Source organism: Mesoplodon densirostris, chromosome 1 (assembly GCF_025265405.1).
Source record: "Mesoplodon densirostris isolate mMesDen1 chromosome 1, mMesDen1 primary haplotype, whole genome shotgun sequence".
NCBI classification, from domain to species: Eukaryota; Metazoa; Chordata; class Mammalia; order Artiodactyla; family Ziphiidae; genus Mesoplodon; species Mesoplodon densirostris.
Window position 1 is genome coordinate 233,617,784 of NC_082661.1, and position 19,381 is coordinate 233,637,164.

General features: G+C 36.4%; 1 protein-coding gene across 2 annotated transcripts in view; it reads right to left on the reverse strand.

The window, feature by feature from the left end:
* LRBA (LPS responsive beige-like anchor protein) overlaps positions 1-19,381 on the reverse strand; it is a 767,039-nt gene that overhangs the window by 567,097 nt on the left and 180,561 nt on the right. For both annotated transcript variants that reach the window (XM_060116154.1, XM_060116148.1), the window contains exons 23-30: positions 14,744-15,805; positions 13,371-13,546; positions 12,373-12,526; positions 11,785-11,965; positions 8,566-8,693; positions 7,980-8,087; positions 4,263-4,422; positions 479-926 (exon numbers count right to left, since the gene is read on the reverse strand). In XM_060116154.1, the coding sequence (XP_059972137.1) occupies positions 479-926; positions 4,263-4,422; positions 7,980-8,087; positions 8,566-8,693; positions 11,785-11,965; positions 12,373-12,526; positions 13,371-13,546; positions 14,744-15,805 (2,417 nt within the window). The remainder of the gene's footprint in view (positions 1-478; positions 927-4,262; positions 4,423-7,979; positions 8,088-8,565; positions 8,694-11,784; positions 11,966-12,372; positions 12,527-13,370; positions 13,547-14,743; positions 15,806-19,381) is intronic.

Genomic DNA, 19,381 nt, shown 5'->3' on the forward strand with positions numbered 1-19,381 from the left:
AACGAAGAAAAAAATTATTTAATATACAACTTGCCAATGTAATATTAAAATTATTCTTAAACAATCTTAATAATTATGTTGATAAATAAAAATTTGAAATGATATACAACAAAATATCCTTATAATTTTTAAAACTATATCGAAACATCCCTTTTAAATGTTGAAGCTACAAAATTTAACAAAGTTAAATTCTTGTTTAACCTTTAAATCCTTATAATTTATATATTTATAAACTCATGAGAACCTACTGTAGAGCACAGGGAACTCTACTCAGTGCTCCGTGGTGACCTAAATGAGAAGGAAATCCAAAAAAGAGGGGATATATGTATACCTATAGCTGATTCACTTTGCCGTACAGTATAAACTAACACAACATTGTAAAGCAACTATATTCCAATAAATTTATATATTTATAAATTTATATATTTATAACCTTTAAATCCTTATAATTTATATATTTAAAGACTATTTACAGTACCTGTCAAAAGATCTGAACTGCACAGGCTGCTCAACAGATAGATCACCAAGAGCTCCAAGGCAGGCTGGTGGCAAAAGGGCAGGATCCACTGTGACTCCATCTCCTGGTATGTTAACCAAGCTTCGGAGAATGTCCTTCACATTGATATTTTTTGAAACTGGAACTGATGGTGCAGCCTTGTTATCCAATTCATTTTCTCCATCGCTTTTTGTTTCCTGAGATTTACTGACTTCTGAAGAAAGAGTGCACAGCACCTCACTGATGGCATCTGGGCCTGCACTGACACTTGGAGGTGCTACAGGAGGAGCTGCATCCACATTGCTTCCTAAACCAGTAGCCATTTCTTCCCCAATGCCTGAGTCCCTCCTTCGAGCAGATGATGCACTTTCAGATTCTTCCATGGATGCTGGAGTTAATGGACTGAGTGCTGCTGGTGAGTTTTCTGTATCTTACCCAGAAAAAGAAGAAAAGTATGAATAAAAAAATTTACAACTCGTTTTAAAAAGATACACTCAGTCCTAATTATTTTAAATTATGAAATATACAGCATGTTCTTAAAGGTAAAAAACAAACTAAATAATCTATAAAATGTAGTCAGTAAATAATCAGATGGTTTAATAAAATAATAATACATAATAATAAATAATAACAAAATATCTTAGAAACCCCCAAACTGAATATGACATACCAATGGGTAGCAACACAAGGTTGAAAGCCATTGGCCTATATGAAAAAGTCCAAAATCCTTAGGATAAAGTGCAAGGTTCTTCAATAATATGAGTTGGCTAAGTTGTAAACTTTATCAGGGCAGGGAATTTACATTCTTTAACACTTCATCTCCAGCACCTATGACAATGCCTGAGCCTACAACAATGCCTGGCAAGTAGTAGGTAGTCAATAAGTATTTTTCAGATGACTATTCAACTCCAACTTTATCTCCTGCTACTCATGGCATAACACATAATACTTTACAACACCAATAATTACCTCTACCTCAATCATGGTTTCCACTGCTAGAACACTCGTTACCACTCCTAAATGCTTGAATAATTCAATGGTCCTTAAAATCTAGTTCAACAGGGAGCATCACCTTTTCTACTTGATTTTCATTCCCTCCAATCAGGTGTTCACTCCATTCCAACAAAAATGCTGCAGCTTGCTAAATCCAATGGTCAAGTTCTCAGTCCTAACAGCACTTGACATAGCAGCAGCAACTGATTATTCTCTCCAACGTGACAATACTTTTTTCACTTGGCTTACAGGACACCATGCTCTTCTGGTTTTTCATCTACTACCTTACTGTTGTTCCTTCCTTACCTCCTGCACTTCTTTTTCTCCTGGATTTCTTAACTTGAAGGGACTTAGTACTCAGTTCTTAATCCTTTGATCTTCTCTATCAACATTTATTTCCTTGGTGGTCTCATTAACTCTCAAAGTTTTAAATACCACTATTTCAATAAATAAATACACAAATAAATAAAATTCAGACTGTACTATATAACTGCCTACTCTGCATCTTCTTTTATATGTCTAAAAGACATCGCAAACTCAACATGTTGGAAACTGAATTTCTTATCTTCTTCCCTTAGTATGTTTCACCTTCAGCCTATCCAAGTGCACCATATAATCATTCTTGACTACCTTCCATCTTTTGCATATCCACAGCTAATACTTTAAAATCCTGTTTTCTCACTATCAAAATATATCCAGAATCTGACTGCTTCTCACTAGCCCTACAGCTACACCCTAGTCCACCCCCAAAATTACCTCTTGCCTAGGTTATTGCAATATCCTCCTAACTGGCTATGTTAAGACTGTGACATTAATGATTCTATTGGCCATGCTTCCTGGTATTCACCCCCGTGAGAAGTCGTTGAGTCTGGGCTGGGCCTGACTCACTGTAACCAACCGAATGTGGTAGAAGTGGGCCAGTTCTGTGCCCAAGCTTAAGATCAGGCAATTTGTGCATTCTCAGAATCTCTGAACACCTCTGTAAACAATCTGACTACCTGGTTGGAGAGCATATGTAGAGAGACCATATAAAGAGATAGAGGACCTCCAAACTAATGGAGTAAAACCAAGGAATTCATCTGAGAACAAGTAGCAAGGCCCCACACATACAACCCCAGCTTAGCCATTTCAGTCATTCAGCCCTAGCTCTTGGAGCCATTCTAGCTGAGGCACTAGATTAATGAGGAGAAAAGCCATTTCGGACTTTCCAACCCCAGCAAACAACGTCTGGAGCAGGGATGAATCATTACCACTGTGACTTATCTGAATCAAATTCATAGAGTCATGATAACAAGATTAAAACAGTTGTGAGTTTTAGCTTCGAGGTAACATGTAACACAGCAGTACATAACTAAAACATTGGTTTTTCTTGCCCTGTAGGGTGTATTCTTAAAACAGAATCCCAAGTGTTACTTTTAAAAACATATATCAATTCTAACTCCTGTACTCAAAACCCTCCAATAATTTCTCATTCTCCTTAGAGTGAAAATCCATACCCCCTTTCTCCTGGTCATTCCTGATAATTTTCCCCATTCAATTTTTCTTTTCTTAGGACTTAACACCTTCTAAAATAATCAATACTATACAATTTATTTATTACATGTACTTATTTTCTACTTCCTCTCACTAGAATTCAAGCTCCAGGAGGGCAGACTTTTTTTTCTTTTGTTCATTAATAATGAACAAGTACCTAGGAGGCACTGAATGAATATTGATTGGATAAATAAATCACCTCTGTTGGGTAGCAGCTACTTCTATAACTACAATACCTGCTTCTCTATAACTGGCAGCTAATTTTATAACTTTCCCTATAACTGGCAGCTAATTTTATAACTCCAATTATTACAGGTATTTGTTAACAAATCTGTCTCATAAAAGAATATAAGTTATTTATTCTTTTCTTTTTTGTTTTTTTGCGGTACACAGGCCTCTCACTATTGTGGCCTCTCCCGTTGCGGAGCACAGGCTCCGGACATGCAGGCTCAGTGGCCATGGCTCACAGGCCCAGCCGCTCCGCGGCATGTGGGATCTTCCCAGACTGGGGCACAAACCCGTGTCCCCTGCATCGGCAGGCGGACTCTCAACCACTGCGCCACCAGGGAAGCCCTAAGTTATTTATTCTTTACAACAAATGCAGAGTTAAACAAAAATGTTTAATATTTTATTTGTAAAGAATACATTTTCTCAGGCTTCCGTGGTGGTTCAGTGGTTAAGAATCTGCCTGCCAATGCAGGGGACACGGGTTCGAGCCCTGGTCCAGGAAGATCCCACATGCCGCAGAGCAATTAAGCCCACGCGCCGCAACCACTGAGCCTGCGCTCTACAGCCCACGAGCCACAGCTACTGAAGCCCGCAGGCCTAGAGCCTGTGCTCCGCAACAAGAGAAGTCACCACGATGAGAAGCCCGCGCACCACAACAAAGAGTAGCCCCTGCTCGCCACAACTAGAGAAAGCCCGCACGCAGCAATGAAGACCCAATGCAGCCAAAAATAAAAAGTGTAAATAAATAAATAAATAAATAAATAAATAATTTTTTAAAAAAAATGAATAACATTTTCTCATCTTTCAAATAGATGGTTTACTTAAAGAACAGAAACAATCTCCCAATTGCAATTAACTACATGGTACTTAAATTAAAATATTTGGTTATTAGTAAAAATAAATACATACTCTCACTTTATACATAAATTCCAGAATCAATACTTTAACTATCATAAGTAGGTAATGTTTTACTTGAACTTTGGATGCCAGATAATAAAATACAGAAACTTACCAGGGAGTGATAAATTCCCGCTTTCACTACCAGTTTCCTTAAAAGACTGGCTATGCCTTTCATTTTGGGGTTCCAAAATGTCTCTGTACTTCGAGACCATAAGAACAGAGATAAAGTATACAACTGCCAAGGCTAAAAACTGTGCTTGTTTGCTATCCTCCTGGGGAAAAATAAAAGGAGTTGATCATGCCACTATTAAATCACGTTTGAATCTTATTTTACATGACAACATTCAAATAGAAAACATGTTCGCAAATCTTTCAATATACACAGAAAATAGTAATGAATTCACCTGAGCAAAGATTAGGCAAATATTCTTGGGAAAACGCCTGTAAATATTAGGTTTTATGCTTGTGAAACATGAAAAGAGAGAAGCTGGCTTGTTTTTTTAAATTAAGTAACTAAATCTGAAGAGATATGTACTAATATACTTTGTAAGATTAATCAAATAGAAATTATCATTATATGTGAACAACTATTTTTGCTTCCAACCATAAGAATTAAAATGTTTTAAAAAATCAGAATAACAGTTTTTGTAAAAGACAAACATTCAAGATTTTTTAAAGTAACGTTATCAGATACAGAACTGGATGCCAAAGCAATTCTCAAGAGTATTTTAAAATAATACAGACTCAAGTGTCCAAAATTGAAAATATAGTGTCTGCCAGAAAGAAAAGGACAAACTAGACTGACCTCTAAAGAGGTCCAGGCTTCATCTCAGCTCTACAGATCACTTACATATCTGTATTATCAATGACCAGTTCACCTAGTCAAATTCCCCATTTTCAAAGGAACACTGTACACATCACTAATTTTGATAACTTTTCAAAATAGGTTTGAACTTAATTAATTTAAAGGAAAAACTCAAATTCTTCCAGCAAATCCTGAAAACTAAAGGTACCTCAAGTAGCAGCTAAATATAGGATAAGCGAAACAAAGAACACGGTTGCCTAGCAGATAAATAAATAGAAACAATTGGCACAAATGAAACTAAAGGTTAACAATTAACAAATATCAAAAGTTTTGGACACAATTTCAGAGAAAAAAATGAGATCTCAGAGTCTACTGAACATATCTACTTGATAGGATTATTAGACGTATTGTATGTATAATCTAACAAGAATCTATGGTACTTTTTAGGTTCATGTGTAAGAACTTACCAGTCTTGATGGAAAAGATATATGTACATTTTTCCTTTTTTTATTAACCATCCCTTTTCTCTAGAAACTTCTCTGTTCCTCTACCACACAGTCCTACCATCTATTATAATAAGTGCTGTTAATGGTATCAACATTAAAAACGTAGGCAAATAACTTGCTTGGTCTGCTTAATCTTTTTTTTTTTTTTTTTGTGGTACGCGGGCCTCTCACTGTGTGGCCTCTCCCGTTGCGGAGCACAGGCTCCGGACGCGCAGGCTCAGGGGCCATGGCTCACGGGCCCAGCCGCTCCGCAGCACGTGGGATCTTCCCGGACCGGGGCACGAACCCGCGTCCCCTGCATCGGCAGGCGGACTCTTAACCACTGCGCCACCAGGGAAGCCCGAGAATTTTTTTTTTTAAACGTCTTTATTGGAGTATAGTTGCTTTACAATGTTGTGTTAGTTTCTACTGTATGACAAAGTGAATCTACTGTATAACATATACAGCTATATGTATACATATTTCCCCATATCCCCTCCCTCTTGCGTCTCCCTCCTACCCTCCCTTTCCCACCCCTCTAAATGGTCACAAAGCACCGAGCTGATCTCCCTGTGCTATGCAGCTGCTTCCCACTACCTATCTACTTTACATTTGGTAGTGTATATATATATATCAATGCTACTCTCTCACTTCATCCCAGCTTACCCTTCCCCCTCCCTGTGTCCTCAAGTCTATTCTATGTCTGCGTTTTCATTCCTGTCCTACCCCTAGGTTCATTAGAACCTTTTTTTTTTTCAGATTCCATATATATGTGTTAGCATACGGTGTTTGCTTTTCTTTCTGACCTACTTCACTCTGTATGACAGACTCTAGGTCCATCCACCTCACTACAAATAATTCAATTTGGTTTCTTTTTAGGGCTGAGTAATCTTCCATTGTATATGTGTGCAACATCTGCTTTATCCATTCATCTGTCGATGGACACTTAGGTTGCTTCCATGTCCTGGCTATTGTAAATAGAGCTGCAATGAACATTTTGGTACATGACTCTTTTTGAATTATGGTTTTCTCAGGGTATATGCCCAGTAGTGGGATTGCTGGGTCGTATGGTAGTTCTATTTTTAGTTTTTTAAGGAACCTCCATACTGTTCTCCATAGTGGCTGTATCAATTTACATTCCCACCAACAGTGCAGGAGGTTACCCTTTTCTCCACACCCTCTCCAGCATTTACTGTTCGTAGATTTTTTGATGATGGCCATTCTGACCGCTGTGAGGTGCTACTTCACTGTAGTTTCGATTTGCATTTCCATTAGAGAATTTTTTAAGCCAAAGAGTTACATCATCTATTCTAGATTTTGAAACTTCATTCTAGGAAATATAAAGTTACGGGGCAATAGACTCAACCACTGCTCAAAGAAAGAGAATGGGGAGAGAAGGAAGCAGCAATATTTGGTTCCAAAGTGGACCACAGTCAGTGGGTTCTAAAAAGTAAAAGTAATGGTTTCTTCATTAAAGGAATAATAACAGCTACCAAAAAGCAAAAAAATTGAGATCCAGGGAGGCATTATAGTACAATGGTTAAGATCAAAATTTCACGAATCAGACTCCCTAGGTCCTGAATCCACTTCTACCTCTCACTACTTGTAGGATTTTAAGCAGACTAAGCTAATACTGCTATCTTTCTCATAGGATTATTCTGTGAATTAAATGAGGTAATACATATAAGTCATCCAGTTATATGCTTAATACCAAATAAACTATTAGTTATAGCTAATAATTATTACCCATAACTACTATTAACAAATTGTATACTTGTATAAAGCTTAGTGAAGAATCAAAAGAGGACTAAAACACTGGAGAAAGAGAAGGGAAAGTTAAAAATTGAAGTTATAAAGTTTATTTTTAAAAAACGTATATGTAATACAGAGCAGCTAGTACTAAACACACAGTAAGTGTTCAATAAATATTAATGATAATACTCCAAATCCTGGTGATTTTTATTTTCATGTTTATACTTTTTTTATATGACTTTACAATTCCTACATAAAACTCTGCCATATTATATATCAAAATTAGCTAAAACGAAACTATTTTTCATCTTTAAAAAATTTAAAACACCACACACAACATTTCATCGTCTATTTTTATATCATATAAAACTTCCAGAGCACAGATTCTGGAGTTAGAATCCTATCATTTACTAGCTCCATTAGCTTGTACAAGTTACCCAAGCTCTCTGTGCTTCCAATTCCTCATTCATAAAATGGGAATTACAAAGTACACAACTCAAGAAGTTGTTGGAATGAATAAGAACATATGAAGTACTTACAATGCTTACTATGTAATAATGTGCTATTCTTTTTGGTAGCAATACTCTGATATATTAGTTCCATTTATATAAACAATATTTTTAATATTCTAAGATTCTAAAATCATTGTCAAGAGAACTGGTATCTAGGCCTTCTTATCTCTACCTCACTATTTTATATCACAAAGAGTGTTCACTCTCAATACTTTGGGCCTCAGAGGAAATATGTATCAGCTAAGAGAATATGTAAAAGAAATACTGTAACTTACTATGTCTCTGAAGACAACTGCCCTAAGTCGATTAATATCCATGTCTTGTAGGAGCCTGTCAAAATCTCTTACTGGAAATATACCACCAGTTACAATATCCACCGGACTCTATTTAAGACAAAAAAATATAAATATATACATTACACAGACATTTTAAAAAATAAACACAGTATTCCATAGGCTATAATGTTGTTTTTCCCAGTTTATTTTCCTACTTCTTTCTGTCTTCTTTTTTTGGGTGTCAGGATGGGGGTGGGGGGTGTAGAAGGGAGTCATGAAGGAAAAAAGAAACTGCATGCTAACTCACCAAGTACGTGAAACACAAATTGACATACTTGAAGGAAAAGGTATCATGGACACAAGGAAAGTAAACACTTGGAAAAGCAGACAAGATTAAGTATAAGCAAATCTTTACTGTATACTTAAACACAAATATTTGAAGGTTATGTCCACAGACTAAAATAACTATTTTAGGACCTCTGTCAAATTTATTTAACTTTATGTTGAAATGAACAAATAAATTTAAGATCTTAATCATAAAATAAGAGAATGCTTTTTTATTTAATTAATTATTCTGTATGCTTACTTTTGCTGCAGATTTCCCCATGGGAATCAGGCTGTGTGTTGTTTTCTGGACTTTTCCTGCTTTGCCTTTAGTTTTCAGCTGTGAATGCTGTTGACACTCTAAGCAATTCCTTACTGCCACTGCACACACTGTAATTTATTTTAAGGAAAAAATTGGGCAAGAAAAAATTATATTTAAGATTATGAGACTGACAAAACTCACCTATACGAGTTACATAAGATTTTATTTGAAACATCACCTTCAGCAAATTTCTAAAATGTCCCTGGGCTTTATCACCCACTGTTTGTTTTCTGACTTTGTTAGCTACTCTGTTAGGGCCCACTGCTAAAAGAGAATCAGTTCAGGAACCTTAATAAACACTGTACTGTTTCTTAGGTCTCACATAAGCTGCTTGAAATAATCTATGGAGGAAAAGACAGGGAAGAAAAGAATTTTTTTTTAAAGGTGTAAGAGAGTAGAAAGTAAATCACATTGCCATCAACTAGTCCAGGGTAAAATAACCTTCTATTACCTTCATTAAAGTACAATAGTAAACTAGAAACTTGCATGTTTTTCTTAAAATTTTTATCATTACAGCATGATATTAATAGAGACTGGGAGAGGGTATAGCATTAAAAGGAATATTTATAGAATCTACCTTTTACTGGCTTTCATTAAAACTGTTTAAAAGGTGGAGGACAAAAAAGAGATTGTGATTAATATACGGTCTAAAATTACCTCTCTAAACATCTCACTTAGGCAGTTAACTCAAGTTATTTAGAAATTAATTTTGAATTTTAAGTAACAAATTAGGTAATACACAATTGACTATGAATTGATTGATATCATGTAATCAATTCCCAACCAATTTGGTAGCACTGAAGGTATTTGTCTCAACAAGAGTGAGAGAGCAAATTAGGAACAAAATAGCAAACTTGTGATAACGACCTTAACTGCCACCAGACTATCATATGGCTAGCACATACAGAACTGAAAAGGGAAAGTATTGAGAAAGGTGCTGAAAGAGAGCAACAACAGTTGGGAAAAGGGAAGGAACACAGTGAAGAAGGGAGGGAGAGAGAATATGGAATACAACTCTGTCAAATTTGGAGTCAGGCCCAGGAAAATGACTCTTCCACTACTTCGGTCACAGGTTGCATAAAATCAAGTTTGGGTCTGCATTACAAAGTTAAAAACCACATTCAAATGCTTAGTATCAATCAATCTCAGTAGCACAGTTTATTCTTACTGTTTCCATCCTACCTTCTCAACCCCAACTTCAGGAAAACAGGAGTGAGGAGACCAGGGATCAAAACATTTGGACTGGGACTTCCCTGGTGGCGCAGTGGTTAAAAATCCGCCTGCCAATGCAGGGGACACGGGTTCAAGCCCTGGTGTGGCAAGATCCCACACGCTGTGGAGCAACTAAGCCCGTGTTCCACAACTACTGAGACTGCACTCTAGAACCTGCCTGCCACAACAACTGAAGCCTAGAGCCTGCAACAAGAGAATCCATCCATGAGAAGCCCGCACACTGCATCGAAGAGTAGCCCCCACTCGCCACAACTAGAGAAAAGCCCGCATGCAGCAACGAAGACCCAACGCAGCCATACATTAATTAATTAATTAAAAAAAATATTCGGACTGTTTACCAAGCTTACCATATTCTATTAAGTGATCCTGAACAATGAAAACATGTGGTGCTGGAGTACACTGAATTATTTCTTTATTTTCTTCTACAGTTATGAAAATGAGGGAGATACAGTATTCCCTTAGCTTCTGAATCTAATACGTCTTGAGTATAGTGAAGCACTGCTAGTGCAGTCTTGTACCTTCAATCCCAAAAGTGCACTCTTTTTAGAAAAGTGGAAAGGTTTTAAAAATGGCATATACAAAAGCAATGGGTTCTAAATATTTTAATTATATTACTGATATAAAGTTTAAGGGTGTATCCTATAACAGAAAGAGTAGGAACATTAGTTAAACTATATTCAAATTCCAGCTCTACCAATTTATAGCTTTTAAATTTTTGGCAAATTTCCTAATTTCTTTGATCTCAATCTTTCTCATGAATAAAAGGAAGAAAATACAAATGAATGAATGGCTGGAAGAAAATGATTGGTGACTCGTGAAAATCAGCAATGACATACGACAGGAGTCAATAAATGATAGCTTCTGTTTTGTTGTGCTTACCGTTTCAATCTCTCTCAATTAAAATTTTTTAAAAACTCCCTAAAAATAGTATACCAAGTTCTTTAGAGCGTCCTAAGTTTAAAAGTACTTTGAATAGCATTTTGAGTAAAAATAATTATTGTACCAAAAAAAATCTAAGTACATCTGTTTAAGTAGCGGATATTCTTGCTAAATATGGGGAAATACTTCATTAACTAATTAGATTTTCCACTGTTGGTATTATATTTTCATAGGTGCCTTATTTCTAATTTGTCTTCATATGGCCATGGTTCCTAAAGATTTTGCTTCCATTTTTTGTTCCCCGTTTCTCCACCTACTTCTCACCATTTAATAAGCAAATCATTAACAAAGTCTCAGTGTTTATGACTAGATACAGGACACCTTCTGCATAGAGAAAAAATTTTCTTCTTCACCTAAGGAAGTTCAGATATCACTAAAACATCGTTTGATTTACTTTAACTTTCACCTAAGGAAGAACTGCCTCCAGGAGAAGAGCAGAGATTTAATAATCTTACTAACTGCTTTAACAAATTATCACAGCTTATTTGGATAAAGGCTATACTTGAATGATGCTAGTTTAGAACCTTGCTACTCAAGTGTGTTTGTAAGAGAAGCAGCATCAACATTACCTGGGACTTACTAGAAAGGCAATTTTAGGTCTCATCCCAGACCTATACAATCTAATCAGCATTTCAACAAGATCCTTTGGTGATCCATGTGTATGAATCATCTTAAAATTTGAGAAGCACTACTTTAAAGCAAAAAGAGATTGGGGGGTTGGCAGTGGGCGGAGAAGAAGTAATGCTGACCAGAATCAATGCAGAATTTCCAAACACGTCCTCCTCCTCTACCTATTACCTTCACAAGTACTACTATAGCCAGTACATACACAGTCCCTCACTCTTTGTAGGTTAAAAAGTAGAATAAGACAAATTGCTTAGCACGCTTTTTCCCACCAACAGGAAAAAAAAAATGTTCAATTTAATATGTCTGGATCACTGAAAAATTTTTAAGTAAATTCCTAAGTCATTGGTTTTAACAGCTCACCCAGTCGGAGACACTGCCGCAGAATTCCTCCGGATGACATATTTTTTTCAGCTTCAATTTCAGTAAAGCCAAGAGAACTTGCAAATATAAGAACATCCACAAGGCTGATTAGTCTCTGCAAAAATGTCACAGAGGCTTCTACTGAAAGGCCTTGAGTAGGTTCAATATTCTCCAGCTCATGCTGTAAGGAATAAAGTTTGACATTTACATTTATATTCTGATAAAAATCCAATTTTATGAGATACATTCCACAGATTTCTAAATTTTACAAAAAGCCAGGCTTTCACAAATCTACTTCAACAGAGGGATTTCCTTATCATTTCATCTAAAAAAAAAGCATACATACAGTTGAAACACTGTCAGCCATATTCTTCACCAACTCATTCATCCCTAATAATTAAACATTCTATTCAGTCCCTTCATTCCTGGAACAGATTCTAAGGTCCTTTCAAGTAATTATAAAAGGATTCTGTTGCTTTTGAACTACAGAACCTATGATGCATAGTAACAACCACATTCAAGTTTTAATCAATAAGAATGCATAAGTCATGTTTTCACACCAACTTTATATAGTAGTTAAGTCCTTACTGTAGCCGATGTAGCAGCTGAAAGCAATGGCAGTATACCCCCACAAGCCATGACCATATTGTCCATCACTTGAGAGATGAGATGAATTGTGTTGTGTACAAAGATGACATTATCACTGCTATTCACGAAGTCCATTACTGTCTTTGTTGAATGGCTGTCCAAAGATAAATGATGTTTACTGATAAAGCTAAAAAAAGGAAATCACAGTTTGCCTACTTGAGGGGAGGGAGGACAAGAAGGCGCTTTTGCTTCATCTGGAAAGCTGAGGAAAGATAATGATGCAGCAGGCATTTTGGAGGGTGTATACTTCCTTAGAAGATGTAGACCATTCCATATCAGCAGTTACTATACATGCCCTTTTTCAGTGCTGAAATATAAACACTATTCAACTTACACTTAATATAAAAGTTGAACTAAATTATACTTAACTAGGAACAAAATTAAGAAGTGGCAAAAACTAAGAGGTAAATGGTGCTAAATGTGCTATTAAAAATGAATTTTCTAATAACGTTTTCTTAGACAATGCCATGAAATGTTTTTAAACAGAATAAGAGTAGTATACAAATAACAATAAACACATTAGGCACTTTTAAAATCATAAATCATACAATGGAGGATAAGCTGAAAGACACAGACTCTTTATACTAAAAATACATTGAAAAATTAGATGTTTTATGTAAAGCCCAATTTTCTTTTTTTTACTACTTCTAGAAATAAACCCACTCGGTAGACCTACATTCAGGCAAATTATATGCTATATTATATGCTGTAAAGTACGCAGCAAATTTTTTAAAAGAAAAGCTTTCAAGTTTTTTACTCTAAATATGGTACCTCATTTATATGAGAATAAACATTAATTCAATAAAACCCTACCACAGAAATAATTTATATCCTTTTTAAGCAAATGACTTAAATTGCAAAATGTCAACTATATAAATTTCTTTGCAAACAAACACTAAAATTTATATACATCTTCTATAATAAACATATGGACAAACCTTCTCCACATCTGTATGTCTGTTTCTATTGAAAATAATAGATCAGTGAGCAAACGCTGATGCACTTGAGACCATCTGAACTCTGGAATACGGAACATAGACCTGGAATCCCTCCTTTGTCCATTAACTGCATCTGGTGCTGTTCCTTGCCCTGGCTGCTCCTGTTGCCTTGACATCTAATAGAAAAAGTTAAAAAGAATAAAATAAGTTCAACTTCAAAGGTAGACATTTAGAACTTAATAACTTCTATGTAATTCATCTAACAAATACTCACATTTTAAGGTATTAAGGGACTAAATCAGAGAACAATTACCAATGAGTAATAACATTAATACATTTAAAGCAAAGATATAAAAAATGCGAAATCAGCACAATGCAGCAGTAACTGGTCAGGAACCATGTTAGAATCATCACCAGCTCATGCAACATTTTATAAAGGAATCAAGAAGCTTTTGATTTCGAATACTGACATAAAAGAAAAGCCATAGCTGGATTATAAATTGGCTAGAATTAAGAAAAAACAAAAATAAAGACAACAGAATGAAGATCAAACCAACAAAAAAAGGAGGAGGAGGGCTTCCCTGGTGGCGCGGTGGTTGAGAGTCCGCCTGCCGATGCAAGGGACACGGGTTCGTGCCCCGGTCCGGGAAGATCCCACATGCCGCGGAGCGGCTGGGCCCGTGAGCCATGGCCGCTGAGCCTGCATGTCCGGAGCCTGTGCTCCACAACGGGAGAGGCCACAACAGTGAAAGGCCCGCGTACCGCAAAAAAAAAAAAAAAAAAAAAAAAAAAAGAGGAGGAGGAGGAGCAGTAAGAGTTGATTAAAGTGGGAAATGACAACATGCACCCACAGTGGTGTCACAAATCTCTCTGAAACACTGGTAAGGAAGAAACCTGTGTCTCTAGATCGCAGAAAGGCTCCTGTCTCTTACAAAAGTAAACAGACCTCATGGAACAATTTTAAACCACATACTTTGTACATAAAATTATACACTGGCAGGTGGTTTTACAGGAAGGTAGTCCTAGATTCTGCTTAAAAACTAATGTCCTAACTATGACTGGGTCATCAAATAAAGGGTAAAAGTATTTCCAATGTTTGCTTTATAAGCTAAAAATACACTAACACTGAAACTTGAAAGTAGTAACTTTTGATGATACTGTGGTGAAAATAATAAAAGCTGCCATTTAACAAACTCATACTGAAAGCCAAACCCTGTGCTAAAGATAATAATCTTCACATTCACTGCATTTATGTAATTGCAAATAGGTTATGAACCAATTCCAAAATAAAATAAAATAAAATCTACGTCTATACACTTGTTGTATTTCAACTCAATGCAAACACACTTCAAGAAGATAATAAATATAATCACCTCAAGCACAGGCTGAATATGCTGAGATGCTTCCATGTTTGTAGTGGCCTTCAATTCCAACCTCTCAGTATCTGTAGCAACACTGGAAACATCCAACTTAGCAATCCTCTGCTCAGAAGTAGTAGGAGACTCGAAGATACTACTATTAGAATCACTATGGAGTTTGGTTTCTCCGGCGAGGTTAGTCTTCTCCCCTGCCTCCAGCATCTGACCAACATCTGACTGAACAGCTGCTTGGGAAGTAGTAGTTCCTGGTGAGGTCGCTGAAGACCCTGATGCTGTCATAGTCAAGACTGCAGAATCTTTAGGATCTCGAGTTTCAGTGTCAGTTTGTTTCTTACTTACAGGTTCTTCCTCTTGAAATCTTAACTTGTGGTCATTACTAAACATGCCCATTCTTTCACTGGCTTCAGAAGCAGCTGGAGACAAACTGTTATCTTGGAGCTCTGTAGGTAGACTGGCTTCCTCAGTAGGAATACTTTCTACCTTCAGTTCTACATAATCATCATCTTCTTCTTCCTCTACTACAGACTTATCCAATAATTCTGGCACCTCTGAAGCATCCTCTTCTGAAGGAGAACTTATGGAAGCAGTTACTTCATTGACAGTCATTATATCTTTGCCAGTTGTTTTAAAAGAATCAGAGGAAACAGTCACAGCTTCTATTATGTCAGAAGATCCTTCTAAACTCTCTGCATTAATTGTTTCATTTATCAGTGTTTCTTCTAAAGGGACTTCATCCAGTAACTCCTGATTTTCTTGCACAGTTGTCCTTTCTTCATTAGATGTATTGTGAGTTTGCAGTTCAACACTGGATGCAGATTCTACTGAACTTGTCTTCCCAATGCTTGACTTTTCATCACTAGTTCTGGTGATATGAGAAGGAGGAGGAGAATCCTTTGTATCCGATTGCTGGGATCCTACTGACACATTAACATCCCTGCTAATGCCAGAGACTGCTTGAACTGGACTTGAAGAACACTGCCCCATGTCTTCATCAACTTTTCCCTGGTGTTCCCTAAATATATTGGCAAGGTTTTCTTTATGTATTTCAAAAGTGACCTACGTGAAAAACATACAAGCAGTCAAAACATGCAAAAAAAAGAAAGAACACAGCATACAGAACATAAAAATATTTAATTTTTCAAATACATGGTTTATATAATGCAGTAAAACTGTCCTATAATATCTTTATTTATAGATTGATAAATTTTCCTATAATATCTTTACAGGAAAGTTTTCCTATAATATCTTTATTTATAGTTTTCCTATAATGTCTTTATTTATAGAATGATAAATAAAAGGTAAGTCAATCACAAAAATCTAAACAGTCAAAAACTTATAGCTAATCTTAATGCTAACAGGTAGCATGGCATCAAACAATGACAAGAATATAGTTATTTAGCCTATTCTTAAAGACATATAATATAGGAAAAGAGTACATTATTCTACTGACTTCTATAACTTGTACCAGGATCTAAGTATGTACCATTGGGAAGTGCTTTGTGCACTACGTAATATATTGTTTCAAATGCAATGAAAACCCATTTCCCCGTGATTTATCCTCAGCAGAGATCAAAAGTATCAATTATGTTCACTTCATATATGATGCAAATCACACACTTAGATATTATATATATTATAGCAGCTCTCTATATATTTATTAAGTTACTAAAGTTTTCTCTTACTAAGCTAAAGAATATAAATTCTTTTAGCAATGAAATAAAAAGATCCAACCCTTCCCCTAAGGTCAACCATAATTTTCAAAGTTGAACTGATCACAAATGGTCTGCAAGTTCCAGTTCATCCATCCGCACAACCATTCATTCCACTTGTATGCTGTATGTAAGAGATTACTATTTATTCAGCACTGTGAACATCCTCATATCATGCTTATTAGACTTTTACCCAAATAAATGGAAAACTTTTACGGTTAAAGTATAAAAGACAGTGCTGTGATTTTCAATGTCAAAAGGTTTATGAATTTCTTATCTCATCAGGCATTATTATATTATAGCCACCAATATGTGACTGCTGCTAGTGAATTTCAATGGGAACACCTCTCAAAACAATAAGCAGAAGGTATAAGCATAATTACAGTTTATCAATGCTAGAATTGTTTGTTTATGTAACCTATATTATTATAACATACATAGTAAATTGAACCTTTTAGTCAACAAAACTTTATTGAGCCCTAGTATAGGAGGATGGTAGTAGATGCTAACAAAAGAAGATGATTTTTCACGCCCAAAGATTCACAGGCCTTTTTGAATCACAGACATGTATCCACGTGGATACAAGGCAAACAAAATTATAAATAATGCACAATGTACACAGTTCCTTCCATAGCTATTAACTAGCCTTTGCTCATTACATATACAGTACATTCTTGCCATAATGTGGTATAGCTAAAAATAAAAATGTTTAGGAAATAAACACTTTCCTAATTTTAAATATGTGGGGAACTTTCCTGAATATTTCAAAATGAAATGCATGTATTCAACACTGAAGAGTAAAATGGCACAATAACATTAACAAAATATCAATTTCTTTTACACCCAGAAGGCTGATATCTTCTTTGAACTATGTTCTTTATTTAATTGACCAATTCCTCATTTATTCATTCAAGAAAACTTTACTGAACATCTACAGTATGCCAGACACTGTGTGATGAAAAAACAAAATGTTCCTACCTTCATGGTGCTTATGTTCTAATGGAGTAGATGAAAAATAAACATGTAAATATATAAGATAATGTCAAGTAATAGTAAGAGATTTGAAGAAAAAGAGGAGATAGAGAATAACTGAAGATGATAGTCTAGATGGGAGGGTATGCTTTACTAGGGTAACTGGGAAAGGTCTCTGGAGATGTTATGCTTGAACAGAGACAAGAATAAAGTGAGAGAGCAAGTTACATGAATATCATGTAACGAAAAGACTTTCAGGCAGAAGGAAGAACAAATGCAAAGGCCCTGGAGCCAAAATAAGCTCAGTACGTTTGAGAAACAATGAGAACCCAGCACACAGAGAACTGTAGGTGATGAAGTCAAAGATGCAGCCATTGGCTAGATCATGATTATAGAGCAGTATAGACCATGTTAAAGACTGAATTTTATTCTGATACACATATAATGTATAATACAACAGTCTTACCGAATGAGTTTAGTTTAGAATAATCATTGGGTTTGATTTTATTCAAATTAAGGATTTTCTTCATTTTGATTATAAAATGTATCAATACACATGAATATGTACAATCTACAGGTACAGGTTAAAGAGTAGTTGTTTTTTTTTTTTCTTTTTGCGGTATGTGGGCCTCTCACTGTTGTGGCCTCTCCCGTTGCGGAGCACAGGCTCCGGATGCGCAGGCCCAGCGGCCATGGCTCACGGGCCCAGCCGCTCCGCGGCATATGGGATCCTCCCAGACCGGGGCACGAACCCGTATCCCCTGCATCGGCAGGCGGACTCTTAACCACTGCGCCACCAGGGAGGCCCTAAAGAGTAGTTTTTTAACCCCATGTACCTACACCCACATCAAGAAACAGAACACGATTACTGCCTCACAATTCCCCTGTGTGCCCATCCCCAACTGCGCTCCCAATCTCCCCACCCCTATCAAGAGGAAATCAGTATCCTGGCATTTCTATTAACTGTTTCCTACTTGTTTTTTAATAGTTTTACTACCTAAAAACTAAGAAACTAAGTATACCATAAACCTAGCTAGTTTTGTAAAAGAAAGGCCAATATTGCCACAACAAAGAAAGGCTCCAAGGAGAAGACAAGCTACACAGAATCTGTGTGTTGGAGCCGGCTCCAGCTTCTCTAAGAGGATATATAAGGCTATTTCTGGGAAGTCTATAGGCAAGGTCATTAGGAAACACTGGGAAATATACAGGATAAGAGAATCTATGAGGCCTAGTGGGGGCCAGGTAGTGGGTATTTGGCATAAGTAAGGTCCAAGAAGAAAACTATTTTATATTGTATTTTCCAATTCTAAGCTCACTATTCTACTCTCAGAAGCAGAACAAAGCAGACCACATTTTTGAGGGGTGAAGCGAGAATCTTCAGGTGATCCAGGCAGCAGGACTAGAGAGAACAGGAACTAATCACCACATGGTGAAGACAAGTAGTCATGAGAACATGAGCCCATCTCACGTGGGTAATTTGTCCTCAGGCTTGAAAGAGATGTTACAAAGGCATCTGGCATTTCAATAATAATAGCTCCCCCTGTATCTGCATCTTAAGTCAAACTATTCCAGTTTAGACGGACTGTCATATGTCTGCTACATAGCTGCCATTCTGGGACCTCCCTCCACTACAGTCTTGGAGATCCCCTTCATCCTCCTCCTGTTTCCTATATCCCACATCTTCCTCTTTGCTTTATTCTCTCCTTTTGGTGCAGTATATCCTCCAGTGTCTGCTTGAAATTTTTGAGACCTAAAAGTAAATTTATTCTACCTTCATACTTAAAAGTCAGATAAAATTGTAGGTCGGAAAACATTTACCTTCAGAATATGAAAGGTTATTTCTTCACTGCCTTCTTATTTCTGTGCTTAACTGTTGGGAAGTCTGAGATCTTTCTGATTCCTGATCCTTCATACGACTTATTTTGTTCTTTTTCGTGAAATTTTATGAAGT